This window comes from Neomonachus schauinslandi, chromosome 13 (genome assembly GCF_002201575.2).
Source record: "Neomonachus schauinslandi chromosome 13, ASM220157v2, whole genome shotgun sequence".
Lineage (NCBI taxonomy): Eukaryota > Metazoa > Chordata > Mammalia > Carnivora > Phocidae > Neomonachus > Neomonachus schauinslandi.
Genome location: NC_058415.1, coordinates 7546298 through 7563178, shown reverse-complemented (window position 1 = coordinate 7563178; position 16881 = coordinate 7546298). Strand labels below are relative to the sequence as shown.

At 44.1% G+C, this 16881-nt stretch overlaps 1 protein-coding gene across 1 annotated transcript in view; it reads right to left on the bottom strand.

Moving 5' to 3' along the window:
- GLIS3 (GLIS family zinc finger 3) overlaps window positions 1–16881 on the bottom strand; it is a 425196-nt gene that overhangs the window by 20475 nt on the left and 387840 nt on the right. Inside the window, exon 8 of the mRNA XM_021694421.1 lies at window positions 3149–3327. Coding sequence (XP_021550096.1) covers window positions 3149–3327 — 179 coding nt within the window. The remainder of the gene's footprint in view (window positions 1–3148; window positions 3328–16881) is intronic.

Sequence of the window (16881 nt, the reverse complement as noted above, 5' to 3'; positions counted from 1 at the left end):
TCTCAGCTCCCATCTCTAAAAATATACTGATGACATTTTTCTCTGACCTCTACCTACCGCAGGGAATAGAGAGAGGATAGGGGTGACAGCGCTCATTAAAGCCATGAACTTCTTGAAAGACAGAACACTCCTTTCATTGTGGCTATCATGTTAGCAACCCCGCCAGAGTTCTCAGGGTTTTAAAAATCTAGTTTTATTAGGGTTGAGGTTCCCTGTGACTAAGATGCTGTATGACGCCACCCAGCATACTAGTCCAACCAAAGTTGCTAATAATTGCAACTCATTTAGAAGGTCTCTGTGCCTCTCTTTGCTCCCAGCACTGTATCACCCACTTGAAAAATATTAGCTCAATTTGCTCTTTATCCTAAGGAGCAGTTGACGAGAAGTGCTCGTGCCTAGCAAGTTCCAGGAAAACAGTTTCAGACAAAATGCTGGGAGGATGAGGTAAGGCTGCATCTGGATCCCTACTCCTTCATTCTTAGCAGTGGCCCAGCGGTTAAAGCATGGACACTCCCTCTGTGCCCATCACAGCAACCACTTGCCCATCTTCTAGAACAAAGTTATGGTTTCCCAATTTGCATAACTACATCCCGATCTCTTCCAGAAAGGCTTGTCATAGTATTTATTTTTAGGCTGCTGCTAGCAGTTTCTCATTGGCCATGGGAATTTTTAACAATTGAAGTAAAAGTTAAAGAAAAAAAAAAACCCAACTCAACGGATTCAAGTTGACAATATATTCATTATTCAACTAAAAAAGAGAAATATGGGAGAGGAGCCTTTTGCCGGGAAGCAGGGCGAAATGATAGGGTAGGTCTCATTTTCTGTGTAGTCTTGTTTCATTTTACATTTGTTGAATGAGAGAGTGTCAATCATTTATTCAGTAAATATTTACTAAATGCCTACTTTGCCCCAAGAATTATGTGTGCCCTAAGGCTAGAAACATCCCCATTCTCAAAGAGTCCAATAAAGAAAAGGGAGGGAGAAGAAGGAGAAGCATTATATTAAGTTCCCAAGCTGTGCCACGTGCTTTTCTTGTGGACTCTTCGTAACCACTGGTGAGAGAAGGTAGCTGAGACCCCCAGAAATTGTTCAGAGTCACACAGTTGAGTGGATTGGTATTTGTAATCGAATTGGGCTAATTCCAGAATCTCTTTTAAAATGTCTTCAGAAAGCAGAAAAAGAAGAAAATAAATTATCCATTATCCCTACCGTCATGATTTAAAAGCAAAACAAAGCAAAACTGTTAATGCTTTAGAAAATTTCCTTCCATTTTTTTTGGTGTACGTGTAGGTTAATTTTTAATTTTTACAATATGTTTCACAGTTGTCATCAAAGTGTTATATGGCCTTTCATTGGAACTATGACACGATTGCCTGAAATACTCCATTATTTTTTATAGCACCGGGGAGAGAAATCATTGCCAGTCATATGATGCCACTGACTGACACATGTCCAGATCTCGGCAACGTTAAAATGTGAAGGGTAAAAATGGTGTGTTGTAGGATCAGTGACCTCTTCTGTATTCCAGAAAGCCCACACTCGTCTACCTCCTCCCTGCCGGTAAGGGTGGCTTCCTGGCACAGGGGACCTGGATCTCCCCCACATGAGAGAAGCCCCTCTCCCGGGTCGGGAGGGCTCTCTCGGCAGGAAGAGCGCTCTCTTTGTCTTTCTCACACATGCATTGCTTTGCACACAGTAGGTACTCAAGAAATATTTCTTGGTTGAATGAATACATAACTAAAGCTTAAGAAGAAGGTTACCAACAGAAGAGAGTAACCATTACCATAGGCCCAAACAGTGGTGGGAGCCCACACTTCGTCGGGGAATGAGGGTTTGTGTGATTGCACTCAGGAAGAGAGGAGAAGAGATGGGTGGAACTTGGGAGTTGGAGCCAGTGGCCTGGGCTTCTCAAGGTGTTTCCCTTCCCATAGCCCACTACTCTGTCCACATGGACTCCTCTTCGGCTGTCCAGACCCCTACTCTGATGCCCTCACCCACACCTACCTCCACAGCACTGCCTGATTCTGCCATCTTGGGAAGTCACTCACACTTACTCACACTCAGCTGGCATACTGATTAAGATTTATTTGGGGACACCACCCATTAACATCAAGTAATAACTCACGTGGAGCAAACTCAGGAATCAGCAAGAGGCAGACAGGGGAGAGTCCTATCTTTCAGAAGGAGTTGAAAATCTCCTTTAAATGGACAGGATCCCCTTTGCCCCCAGGAAGTAAAAGGCTACATATAGTCTGAGTCCATGCAATTTGACAACTCAACTCAACTTTCTATGGATGTTCACAAAGATACCTGCCCGAGTCGGCAAAATCAGTGAAAATAAAGAAAAGAAATTCAGCCAAACTTAGTTCTCCATGGATGTTCTGGGTTCAACGCCAGATCTTCACATTTTGAACACCATCATGATTTCTCTGGCCTTCCTTTCCTCCTTTTCTTTCTCTCTGCACTTACCAAGTACCTTAGCATGTAGAGAACTGTGCTAAGTTCTCCAAGAAAAAGAACAACGGGTCAGAAAATTCTGACCTCAGAATGAAGCTTACACATTAATAGAAAGGCAAGTGTTCCTCACAAAGGAGTAACTTAACAAGGTAGAGAGAGAGCGAGAGTGCTATCTGAGAGACACAGGGGACATGCAGTCAGAGACTAGAGCCAGGAGAGATGCAATCCAGCTAGGACACCAGGGAAGGCTCCAGAGAGGAGGTGTCATTTCACCTGGGCCTTGAAGGATGGAGAGGTGCTGGGAATAGGGGACCTGGGGAGGGGGAGGTATGCCTGGGCAAAAACCCTCCTGTTGCTCCCTTTTAGGTGACTGTTTATTATTTAGGAGACAAGATGCTGTTGTGAGGGCCTCTCTATGAGGTGTTAAATCACTGGTCAGTAAATGGATCATCATCTTGGCGCTGACCATTCTGGGGTGTCATGAGTTATACCAGCTTAGGGCCAACACCAGGAAAATGCTATGAGATTTCATGCTGATGAGGTGTGACATCTTAGAGCAAAGTCCTAAAAGCCAAATCCTGGCGTGTGACCGAACGAGAGGGACCCAGCACTGGTCATGAAGGCACTTGTCTGACAGCAACAACGCAGTATCACTTTCCGAGACTCAAGGGGTGGTCGGCTCCCCACTTACCATGGACGTGGATCCCATTTGGTTGAAAGGAAGAGTTTGTTTCGGGCTGGTAAGACTTCAGGTGTGGCCCACCCACTGGCTGCTGGGTGTGGGGAGGCTGCGTTCTCGGCATTACTGAAGAAGGAGCTGGAACTCTCCGGGGGCTGATGTGGTGAGGAGATGGGGCAGAAGGTGCAAACCTGGAAAGACGAGCATGAAAGGAAGCGTGAAGGACATGAAAAAGCAGGAGCAGACACAAACTCTTCAAAGCCAAATTCCGATTTCCACACTGGCTGGATAAGAGCATACAAAAAGCCCTCAAAAGAAATTGGTGAACACCTTTTCTCCCATTTTTAACCACTGACTTCTCAGCTGAGATACTGAGGGGATAAAAGAAGTCAACAAAGGGAAAATGTAGTCACAGTTTGGGTTTGTCAAGCCTCTTAAAATGCATTTCAAATACTCTGGGTTTGGTGAAATTCAAAGCACATCTTTTGCCAGTCCCCCTTTTCTGCTAATTTTTAAATTCGTCTGCATTTTAGGGGAAATTTGATCCTTATGTTTCTGATTCATTTACACTTAGCTCATAAACATTTTGTTCTGAGAGACATATCTGAGGTCCAAGAAGTGTTACAAGTCTTTATTATAAGCCTCTCTCATCCTGTTCTCTTTAAACAATACATTTTCTTTTGCCAAGAATGAGTGAATTTAAACCTCAAAGATCAAGTGTGGTTTGAGACCCAGAACCTATCTGCATGGGTTCTGTGCTCGGCAAAGAATGCTTGCTGCTCAGGGCACAACCATAATGCCATGTGGGACATTTTTGCGGTCACATGTGCTAATCACAGTGAAGCCATTGCTAGTTTCTGAGGAGGGACAAATACAAGGTGACCTGGTCAACGAATCTGAGACACAAGCCTGACAACTGTCCACCAGTCTTCTAATCGTAAGGGGACATTGGCAGGGTCCAACTCCCTGGGTTTGAAGCGACTTTCAAGGTGCACTTGGCAGAGCAGTGTTCAAGTTTAACAGCGTCCACAGACCACCGAAGTGACCCTCGGTGCCGGGTCACTAGGGGGCTGGCACAGGGAACCCATCAGTGCTGTGAGATGAAGTGACAAAGTAACTGGGGAGCAAAGTGTATCAGCAATGAATTGTTTCATGTCCCCAGAAAGGCCCATGATGTTGAAAGCTTTCAGTTGGCTATTCCTTATGCCGAGTGAAAAGACAGGCTTTGTTGGACGCTAACATGGAGCCGTGGCCGGCGGCATCTGCGGCTTACTGCACAAGAACGAGTCCCCTCCCTTTGCTGGGCTTTTGTGTAGGGCCATAGAGGGTAAGAAGGGAAACTGAACCAGTCAAGTTTATAAAGCAATTTGCACCGTTCTGAATCAGAATATTTAATAGGGCAGAGCTTCTACACTTGTGTTGTGCCAGGAAGGAACCATGGGATGAAAAAAAAAAAGTATGGAATTTACACCCTAGACGATTCCTAAATGCATTCTGTCCTACGAGGGCTGTGGAGGAAGGGGATGCGGGAACCGAGGAGGAGGAGGACGTGGGGAAGAGAAGTCTCCAGAGGAGGCCAAAACAAACTGGCTGCGTTAGGATGCCTATTTTCACTTTGCTGCAGGAGAACAGTAACTGAGTACCCTGGGCCAGGTCAATATATATTTTCCAAGTGTATCATCTTAATTGGAATTTGCCTGGAAGATGAACGGAACGGCCTTGAGAGAACACATCGCAGATGAACCCTGTCACTGCCCTGAGGACATCGAGTAAAAACCGTGCCGGGATTCCTCATATGGAGGCTATTTTCTTGGGGAACACATCCTTAATGCGTCTGGCAACCCTCTTGGAGGTCACGGGAGGGAGCTGAGGAATTGTGGGATTGCAGGCTTTAGGGCTCAAAGGAGGCCACACGACCACCCCTGCCCCCGGGGCCCTGGGGGCAGGAGACCCCCGGGGAGAGTGGGGGGGGGTCCTGGAATTGGAAGACAACCTGGCACTGCAAGCAGCAAGATCCGGTGACTTGCTTCCTGCCTGTATTTCTTCATCTGGGAGAAAAAGACGCAGCACACTCTCGATGGTTTTCCAGTCTTTTCTCTGGTACTTCTGCCACTCTTCCTTTCCGTTGAGGGCTGAGAGGGCCGGAGGTGTGTGGATGGGGCAAGTCACAGTATGTGTAAATCTGACCTGATATTGTCGGCTTGATGGAGGAGAGGGATTCCATTTCACAATCCCCTGCCCCCCCGCCCCGGGCCAGTGAGTCTGCCTCAGAAACAAGGGTCTGATGAACAAAGATAGAAAAGGTAGATGGGAGGGTGCCTGGGTGGCTCAGATGGTTAAGCGTCTGCCTTCGGCTCGGGTCGTGATCCCAGGGTCCTGGGATCGAGTCCCGCATCGGGCTCCCTGCTACGCGGGAAGTCTGCTTCTCCCTCTGCCTCTCTCTCTCTCTGTCTCTGTCTCTCATGAATAAATAAATAAAATCTTTAAAAAAAAAAAAAAGAAGAAAAGGTAGATGGGGAGGGGGAAGGAGACAAAGACCAGCAGCAATATAAAATCTTATCTCTGTAATTTGGGGTGATCTGGCTATCGAGTGAACTATGATTATTAGCTATAAAGAAGGGAAGATTTCAACTAGCTAAAAGGACAGAATCCATTTAGGAGTCATCTAGAATGTAAATTCCATACAAGAGACTCTACACCTATATATGGATTATATAGCTACATAAAATTATTTATCTATGTATCTATCTAGAGAGTATATAATTATATGGTAGTTATAAATCATTCTTGTCTATTCACTCATGCAAATTTCAAACCCTGGCCATGCCCTCTTGGCTACCACATATTACATAACATAGTAACAGTGAGCAAAGGGAAAAAATGTGGTGGTATCACATCAAGGTGTTATCAATGATTATTTCAGAGACCTGGGCTGGGGGAGTAAAATATACCTACTGATCCTTCGACTGACTCCACATTTTGCTTTTTGCTAATTCAGACTGGATTTTTCTCCATGTTATTCAAGTAAGTAAGATTATATGGTATGATGTTAATGCAATTTAAAAATATAGTGTGTCACTTCATATAAAGTATTAATAAAAACTTAAAAGTAAACTATTCTAGGTGAGATAAATGTACACCTAAGGAAGTCCTTGATTTGGAAAGGAAAGGACTGATACAAAAATGTTAACTTTTACACATATAGAGAAAAGATGAGAAGTGACAAGATGTGATTACAATTATCCACATGATTGCTAGGAACGAGGAAATAAAGAAGAATTCAGCGCTAAAAAGCCCAGCATAAGAAATGAGTGTATAAATGTGATTGATTTTCAAATACAGTACTTAGATTTAATTTTGTTACTGCTGAAACACGGTACATAGTATTTTATGGAAAAATCTCTCACACTCTTCTACTAATTTAAATTTAACTTCTATAAACCTGCTTCCATGTTAACCCACTCATAGTAGAGTAGAATTAGCAAATTAAAATCCGAGGTGGGGGGTAGGAGAGGAGTGCAGAAGTAGGGGCGTCCCTCTGTTAGAGGGAAGGCCCTGAGAGTATCCAGAAGTCACTGACCACTCGTAACAAGACCGATGCCAGAAACGTTTTAGAAAAAGCCAAAAGGACTTGAGAAACTTGAGTGGTTTGAGGCCATGCACTCCAGAAGCAAGCAAAGAACCAAGAACACACACACTTAAGACAGAAGCTCATGAAGCCAAACATAAAATGTTCTTACTGTTACTGAGGGTAGGGTGTGGGGCCTTAGAACTCCATTTTCTTAGCGCCCTCACTGATTTTCCAACCTTGCTTTTTTAACACGCACACATACCAAAATGAATATGGTCTGAATATGCCGTCCAAAACAGAGGTTTTTTTTTAAATCCAAAGATAGTGAATTAAAAATTTTTGATGTTAAAATAAACAATTTTGGTGCTGAGTCAAAGTTGCAGTGATTTACAATTTTTCTCCCATGGAATATCTCATCCCCCATTATGTCAGGACAAGATGACATCACTCTGATTCACTCTGAGTTACAGCAGTGTCCAAGAGCCAGAAGACAGAACGTCTGCAATCTTTCTAGGTCCAACTCAGTCCCCCAGCTGCTGATCTGCAGTTCACATTTCACAGATTTCATTCAACATAGCTTTTGTTAATATAAATATGCACACAACTGACTAGAAATTAAAAAAAAAAAAAATCAGTGCTTCCAGAAACACTTCACACAAAAGCAAAGCGGAGAACTGAGTCAACCATTAGTACTCTTTTAGTGGAGGAGTTTACATATAACCTCAGCGTGAGCCATTGCATGGTTCAGTGGTTTTTACCCCTCCCCACACCTCCTGCCAGAAAACCCAAAAAACACAAAAACAAAACAAAAACAAAATGGAGGGGGGGGGGCAGATTTTAAAGGGCTCATAAAAACATCTTCTGGAAAAAAATAAACCTAAAAAGGCTTCTATAAACATATATCTATACACACCCTAGAAAATGCCTATTATTTGGGGGGATTTAGTCCGTTAAGCTCCTTCCCCTCTGTCAACCCGCTTCCACCCTCGGCTCACACTGAGCTTTCCAACCTTGCAGTGAAGTGGGCCAGAAGCAAAGAGGTCATCTTTCCTGTAAATGAAGCACTCAGAAACAATCTTAGGTTGTTTCACAGAACGGTAGATCCCAACTGAGACACACAGAACTGATGAGGTTCATATACAGAAACTTTGCAAATGGCAGGAGGAGATGGATATCACTGAAGACTCACTGGGCTTAAAGTCTGGCTCTGTCCTTGCTAGCTGGCTAATCCTGAACAAATTCCCTGACTTCTCCCAGCCTCAATTTCAAGTATAAAATAAAGAGAATCTCAGCGCTTACTGGGGATCATAAAATCTGAGGTAACATATTCATTTATTCATTCAGGAGATAGTTATTGGCACTGACCCAGTGTGTGGCCCTATTCTAATCACCAGGGACAGAGCAACACATGAAAAATATCCCCGCTTCTGTGGAACTTCTATTTTGGGGAGGGGAGGAAGGCAATTAACAAAGTTAAGTAAGGAAACTATATATTGTACTGAGGAAATGAATACTATGGAGAAAAATTAAGAATGGAAGGTGAGGGCTGGGGGTGGATTATGAACCACTTTAAATTGGGAAGTCAGAAATCTCACAGTACTTTAGACAATGTCTGACACCTTCCAAATGATCCACACGTGTTTATGGAATGACGGCTCTAAATGGAATGTACACTTAAGGTAACCCTGACATGAACACATACCCAGTGCTTGAGAGCTCTATAAGACTGTGGTTCCAGCACCGCATTTGAATTTCTACAGAGTTCTTAAAATAAAAAATCTTAGGACTCTTTTCTCTCTTGACTATTCAGATACAGAAACTAAGGCTCGAAGAAAGCAAGGCATTTGCCCATCTGGCTAATTTTCTAGTTCTAAGAGCAGATAGTCGTGGTCTTGTGTAAGAGTCTCATTTCTTGGCATTGGGTTTCCCCACAGAGTATCTGAGTTCACAAATTCATACAATCATATCATGTTCTAGCTGAAAGGCAATGGAGTAGCCTTATTTGGATGAGATAAAGTAGGCCCAGAGACATGAAATGATTTGCCCAGTTACATAGCTAGTTCTCCAGATATCACTTTATCCCAATAAGGTTAGATGCTCCCTAGAGGAGACACAAGGCAAGGTGGAGGGGTGGGGTGAGGGAGGGCGGTGGAGGACTCCTACAAGCATCTGAGATTTGGAACCTTCTCACCAGCTGGTGGGGATGGGCTTATCAATAATCCACTGCCTTGAAGAAACCTGACAACCAGTTTCCCAGTTTGCTTTGGTGAACTTGTTCGGTTCTGTACTAGAGGTCTTCATGCCCAAGCTGGGCTTACACCTTTGGTTTTTTTTTTTTTTTTTTTTTTACACCTTTGGTCTTTCCAGCTGGATAACTCCTTCCAAATAAAGCTCTGTCTCCTGTCTATAAGTTCAAGGTATTTCTATGTCAACTGACAACTGTATTTCTTCAAATAATATTTGCTAATAGACCATGTTGCAGGTTAAGCACATGTCATAAATATATCTTACTTTTCTTCATTTGTGCTGTATATTCAAGCAGTTCTAGCAAGCAGCATGGGACTGTGTGGTTTAGCATTGTGTTGGGGGTTAATACTTTGAAAAGAGGGCTTTCTGTGATCAAGTAGATTAAATGTTGGTTGATATGTGCTTTGGACAGTTCTTTTCTCCCCTCTCTCTTCCACAGGGGTAATGGACCTCCCAAAGAAAGAAGAATGCATCAGAACAGCTCGTTTCATTGTATTCACATGAAAAATATTATTGATTTGCTGCTAGGGAGTAGAAATAATGGATACAAACTGGTCTATGGTGGGTTTGGGGAGGCATTTTTTTATCCCCCAAAGAACTGTAGTGGTTTTTAAATTCATCTGTGAAAACTAATCAATAAAAAGTGGCTTTAGCCATTGGCCAACTACAGAGGGGGAAAAAAGGAATCCTTTTCAAAACCTAAAAAAAAAAAGCACAGTTTTAAGGATTTCACATCTGATTTAACATCTAAAAAAAACCCCCCAATGATAATACCCCACTTTGTATAGCCAGACAGCACTCCATTTTAGTAGACTTTAGTGGTCTTTATAACGATTTATGAATCACTTCATGAATTCCTGGCTGACTCATCTGGGTGACTATAGTATCTACTTATACTTCCCTTCTGTCTCACAAAAGAGACACTTGGACTCAGTTCAATCCAGATTTGTCCCCGAATGAATCACAGCACGTTACTGGGGGAACTGCAAATTGAATTCTGCTTCTGAGACAATCAAGACCAGCTTTCAGTAATGAAGAAACAGCCGCTGGGAAGTGTGGGTAATTGCAACACTGTCCATCTGGGCAGGACCGAAGCCCGCCAAGAGCTGTATGTCCGTCCGAGGATTCTGTTCCAAACTAGTCAAAGAGCTGAATCCATTTCCTGCGAGGGCTTAGAGCTTCATTCTCCTCACGAGAGGCTGGATCAATATTAACTGCAAATAATTTCTCACGTTGGCCAAGACCAAGACTCAAACATGATTGCCCGAGCCTCCACAGACCAAGACAAAATGAGGGCTGTGAGCTGGCTATAGGTGAAATGACCACCAAAGTTTCTCACAGAAGACTCACACGTGTGTTATGATGAGTGAGTGTGGGAAACAGGATAGCGTGTTCTGGAGGACACTTTCTAAACTTGGGTATAGGGGGTCAGTTCTAAGGCCAGAAAACAAAGTCACCAATGCCCTAAGGCCAAGGAGTGTATTTTTTTTCTGGGATAGACTGAAATAGGGCGGAGAGCATCACAATCTCTCCCTCCCTATGGGAATGAAAAGGGAGGGGAGAGGACACCCAGGATATGTCAGAGAAATGAATTATGCAGGACACATTTAACCAAGAGCTGGGATTTTTTGGAATATCTTGACTGCAGAATTGGCTGTGACTCTGTTGTTTGTCTATTTCAGAATCTGATGTGATGGGGAGAAAGGGAAGAAAAGTCTGATTCTGCCAAATCCTCTTTACAGAAAAATCACCAACCAGAAGAGAATTTATCCAGAGTGGTCTTAGACATTTGATGTCAAAAATTCTGCTATAAAAAAGAAAACCCTCTGAATGAGATCATCCTTTGGGCAGCTTGGAGCAGGTCAGAGCAAGGGGATTAACTCATGGTCCTGCGGCAAAGAGAAGACTCTCTTTATTAGGCGTACAGTTCAGTCTGCTCTGCAACAGAGTGGATCAGATGAAAGAAAAACATTCAGAAGTGAGTGTAACGAGAAAGCCAAACAGGCATGAGAGGGAAGAGTGTTATTTTTGTCCAAACATGAGAAAGGGAGGCACAGGTATATAAAAAAATGGCCCCTTCCATGTCTTTCTCATGGGCTCAAACTGTGAACACCAACCTCTTGATGACATCGGAAGAACTTTTAGAATTAACTTCAGATGCAGTACTCCTGCCAAGTATGGCCAGGGGCCTTTGAAAGCTACTGCCAAACAAGACCTTAAAAGTCAATATAATCCATAAATTTGAAAGAAACTAGCTGGGTGGGGGTTTGATCAGTAATAACATGTGCTGTTTACGTGTAATTTTTTTTTTTTCCTCTTCAGGATGTCAGGTTACTATGGTAGTAACCACAAAGGAATTTTCTGTACCTTCCCTTGAATACAAGCCTCAACATTTGGTTAGAGAAATGAATTGGAGGAAACCACATCTATTAAAAATTCACAATTAGAGAAGGGCTCTTGGCTCTTCTATATGAAAAGAACATCAAGTCCTTGGATGTCTGCTACCATTTTGTATCTCCAGCTCCTTATCCAGTCCTACGCAAGGGTAAGTATTTAATACATGTTGGTCATTGCTGTTGAGGAATTACTCTGTTGAACAGACCACAGGTTCCATAGACTTAGCTCCCAGCCTGGTGCCAGTATTTTTTTTTTTTTTTTAAGATTTTATTTATTTATTTGACAGAGAGGGAGAGAGAGAGAGAGCAGGAACACAAGCGGGGGAGTGGGAGAGGGAGAAGCAGGCCTCCCGGCGAGTAGGGAGCCCGATGCGGGACTCGATCCCAGGACCCTGGGGCCTGAGCCGAAGGCAGACGCTTAACGACTGAGCCACCCAGGAGCCCCTGGTGCCAATATTTGTGTCCAGGTGGATGGCACCTTTGCTCAGTTGGAGCTAGTTAACGTCCAGTTGGATACTATATTTGCCCAGAGACCACAGTTTCTGTTTTTGAGGGGAGAACATCTTATTCAAAAGAATGATTCCAATCATTGACTCTGGGGAAGATGATTAAAACCTAGAAAACTATTTCTCCTTGCATCTAAACAGAAAAGCAACCAAAGACTATTTTTCAGAGAAAGGAGCAAAAAAACTTAGTCTTGCGGTTTCTGCTCACTTCCGTGGTTGGTCTCCTCACCACCAGCAGGCAGACAGTCCTTCACTTGCAAAAAGATACACAGCTTCTTCAGGGCCCATTCCCCCAGCTGCTTCCCACCCAAGACGGGAAAAGATAAAGTTGATTTCCAGGTCACACTAGAAAGGCTTATGGGCTTTCACATTCTGTCTCCATTTGATCCGTTGTTTCAGAGAAAGCCTTAGGAAAGGAATACACTGATACATCCGAATCACATAATGGTTTAGTTTGAACTCCATGTTGCTTCATGCTAACGGACTAAAGTAGAGGCTGCAAGAAAAGGAATTCTATTTTACCTCAAGCCTTCCTTGTTATTGTCATGACTCATTTTCCTGACTGAAAATTCAAGGCGACTAAAAAAACATCATCTTGGGCTCTGCATGAGGTAGATTTGTTTGGAATGTGGGAACAAAATAAAGATGGCTAATTTGGCATTCAGAGGTGAAATGAATGAGACCTCTTTAAAATGAACAACCACTGCACTTCAAAACTAAAAATACATGGAAAATAATCTGATGTGAAGGGATATTTGGACCATGAGTCAAGCTGTTTGTCTGGTGGAGTGACATGCGTATGCTCACATCAGTGTCTCTTGCTTTGTCCTGAGGTGACGCAGAGGACAATGTGCAGATGGAAGAACAGCAATCACCTGCTCAGGGTTACTGTTACCGTTCCCAGAAATCATAAAGGAATCATAGTCGTAGTTCTCCCTTCTGTTCACATCCGTTCATTCCACACAATGCCCAAGCGCTGAGCGGGTAAAGGGCTGTAAGCATGACATAGTCTCTGCTCTCAGGGAGCTCCGGTTCTAGTGGGTTGTAAGCAAGTCAGTAAGGAGACAGCGTAATCTCAGGGACTGCTAAATCCATGAAGAGAAACAAAGCAGAGTTACGAAAGAGAGTGAGACTGGGGGTGGTGGGGGGTTTAGGGGAAGTGGTTGAGAAAGGCCTTTCTCAAGAGGTAATATTTGAGCAGACATCAGATATGAAGGCACAAGTCACGTAGAGTTCTGGTGAAGGTGCCTTTCAGCCTTCAGGAATAGCATGTACAAAGGCCCCGAGGCAAGATGAGTTGGTGTTTTCCAGGAACAGTAAGAAAACCAGTGTGGCCAGAGCAGACTAAGCAAGGAGGAGCTGTGTGTGATAAGAGTGTGACTAAGGCCAGACCATAGAGGGCCTTGTCGCCTACAAAAAGGAGTTTGGACTTGACTCCAAGCATGGTAGGGGCGGGACGGGAGCAGGAAATCCTCAGAGACTCCATTTACATTTTAAAGGGCCCCTCTTGTGGTGTGGAGCCCTGGCCTTGTGTGTGCTAACGGGATGGGGGTCGACAGCAGAATGTGGGGGACAGTGAGGGGCCTGCTGTAGTTGAGATGGGGGGGGAACAGTGGTGAACTCAGCTTGGAGAAATGAAGCTGATTGTGTTTGAAGGTAGAGCTAACAGGACTTACAGATTAATGAGATGAGAGAATGCTTGAAAGAGGAGGAATCCAAGTTGACTAGGCTTTTTAAGTTCTTAGTAGTAAGTTGAGATAGCCACGTAGGCTTAGCTCTTTATTCTCCTCCATTATCAAGAAACAGACTGGACTCTGAAAATAATGCTTATAAAAGTTTTGCAGACAACACAGACATTTAAATTAGAGACAGATCAGAGACAAATCAGAGAAGACTAGAAAAGCCAGTTCAGCAATGTCTTCTTGTTGCTGTTTTTTTTTTCCCCAATAGAGCTATTCACACTCACTAGGTAAGTAAGAAGAAAGGAGCAAATATCACCAATTTCCCTGTATGTGTGCTGAGAGGAGTAGATCAGGGGGGAATATTCTTTTTAAAAGATTTTATTTATTTATTTGAGAGAGAGAGAGAGTACAAGCAAGGGGTGGGCAGAGGGAGAAGCAGACTCCCCACTGAACATGGAGCCCCATGTGGGGCTTGATCCCAGGACCCTGAGATGATGACCTGAGCTGAGGGCAGCCACTTAGCTGACTGAGACACCCAGGCATCCCTGAGGGGGGCATATTTAAGAAGCTGTTAATATGGTGAATATCTCTATAAGAAGTTTCATTCCACAGGCCAGTAACCCAACTAATATCTGCCATGGAGGATAAAGCACGGCTGTGGTTACAGATCAGCATTAAAGAAGCTTAAAGACTTGTGGGCGTTTCTGCCCTGGAATAAACTTGGAGAAGTACCAGAAACTCTCCACAGATACAAAGAAAAAAAAAATAGAATAAGGGTCCCAAGTTTTTCCAATCTAAGACCCAATGTTCTAATCTCCATTTTCAAGGTTGGGACATTGGGATTTTCTGCCTCTTCTCTGCTCACAGCATAGACATTGAGAACAATGTTCATCACATTCAGGGATTCTCAAATAAAACGTGTGTGTGTGTGTGTGTGTGTGTTGCGCGTGTATTTTGAACACCATGTCTCTCAGCCCCGAATATCTATGGAAGTCATTTTCCTACAGAGAAACCGACCCCTTTGTGGGATGCTGAGTGAGGATAACTGTTTGTTTTCCGGAAAGAAAGTGCTGCAGCCCCAAGAGAAAGGATGACGCTCACGATCACGTGGCACTGGGTGACGTGACATCGATGGCCTGACAGAAGATGCCGCAGATGTCAACATGCAGGCTGAAGAAATGGCTCTTTGAAGCCTATGTTGGTTTTTCAGCTCTGGCTTTTCTCAGGTGTTTCGATGATCAAGATTGACAGGCTTTATTTGGGGGCCAGTGCTTACTAGTTGCCCTGTAAGTCAGGTATCTTTCTGTCCGTGTGGGAAAGTGTCTGTGACACACGTCAGGGAAGTGCTTAGAGCAGCGCTCACTGGGGAAGTCGTGACTCCATTATAACACCCCGCAACGTGGGTACCCTCTTAACGACACCCAGGTCTTCTCCGACAGAAGACGAGTGCGGCCGACTTCCTCATGATACCAAAGCTCTCTCTTCCACATGTTCGTCATCGTGTCTCTAACATGGAGGTGACTTTTTTTTTGACACTCAGTGACTCTTCAAAATCCTCTAATATAGGTCACGACTACATAAAATACAAGCTTGGAATTGTAAGGGGCAAAACTGGCGTTTCCAATTGTGTTAAAAAAGAAAATAATATAGACCCCGTGCTGCCTCGCTGGTCTAGGTTATACAAAGGACAGTCTTTGTCTCTTGAGGACCGCACACGCCATTTGTCTGTTCTTTGTCATGTCTTCTTCTGTTGGGCGGAGAGTATGTTCTGAACTCTTGCTGGGTGGATGACACGATGGGGAGGCCTTTGGAATGTATGCCAGAGTCCCCAGGGTGCCCTTCCTGGGCAAATACACAAATCCCTGTCCTCCAGAGAAAGCCCGGTTTCCTGAAGGCAGCTTATGAGCACCCCCACCCTGCAGAGCCCTGCCCCTGCTGGCACCCCCTCCTCTCAGCTCCTGTGCATACCCATGGCCCTTAGCCAGGTCTGACAGACTTTCAGATTTCAGGGAGACGTTTTTTCTTCTATTTCTCCCGCGCTCCCCCACTTTGGGGTCATTTTTGTGTGCTTCCGGCGTGCCCCCACAGCCTCCTCTGGCACCCCTGCATAATAGCCCAAGTTACGACTGCCTGCTGGCCATGGTCTCTCCTCAGGCTGCACACTTTGAGAGACAGGGTTTTGTCAGTCTTTCTGACCGCTGTATCCTCAGGGTCCAGCGTATCGCCTGGTACCCAAACACCAGCTGACAAAGTGACTCAGTAAATTGATGTCCCCAATGCTGGGATATATTTTGATAAATTTTAATATTTTATGTGATGCTTATGATTTTAGCCATTAATGCACATCTCCTAGGAGATTAAGAGGGAGAGGAGAGAAAGATTATCTTGTGGGTGCATGTGTGTGTGTGTGTGTCTGTGTGTGTGTGTAAGGTTGAAAAAAGCTCAGTGGGTGAAGATATCAATGTCCCTCTTTGCTCAGAAAGTCCCAGTGAAGGAAGGTGAGCAAAGCAGCAGGCCCAGTTTTGAGCTGTTCACATGTTATAGGTGCAAATGGGAAAGGATGGTGAGTCTCAGGCTTCTAGTACTGAAGATCACAGAAAAGCAACATAGGGAACCCCCAGTGGATGAGGGCGGGGGAGTCCTAGCAGTGTGTGTGTGTGTGTGTGTGTGTGTGTGTTTGTGTGTACATATGTAGTAGAGCAATTATATGTTGTAGCAAAGTATGTAGGTTGCACAAATGGCTAAACTTTGAGAACTGGGTCCACCATTGTCCAGACCAATGAATCGGGGGGACCACTCTTTTCTAGGAACCTCCCACCTGGACAGTGGGGGCTGGCAATGGCCTCCTGTTTCCTAGGCATTCCCACACTGGTCCTTCTCCCTTGTCAAACCCTCCCTAACACGTAGCACTGTGAAACACCACACAGGCATTCTGGAGGTTATAAGGAAATTTTAGGTTCCTGCCCTCAGAGAACTAATAATTCAGTTAGCAAGACAGTATCTGGGAAATGATAAATAAATAAAACAGATGATAAGAACCAAGGGGAACTTGTCTCTGTGAGCTGTAAGATGCAAGGGGGCTTTCTGGATTGAGAACTAATCCAAGCTCCAGGCTGGGCAATGTTTAGTCAAGAACAGAACAATGATGGAAGGTCCTTATTGTCTTTCTAGGTAGAAAAAGATCCTGAAATAAGATGCAGATACAAACAAAGTCAGTGAGGAGGCTGGTTTGACAAGAGTTGGAGAACAGTGCAGAAATGCAAAGAAGTTAAATAGAAAACAGTTGCTATCCTTAACCCCTTAGCATCCAGAAAATCTACAACATGTTTCCAGTGCTGAATTA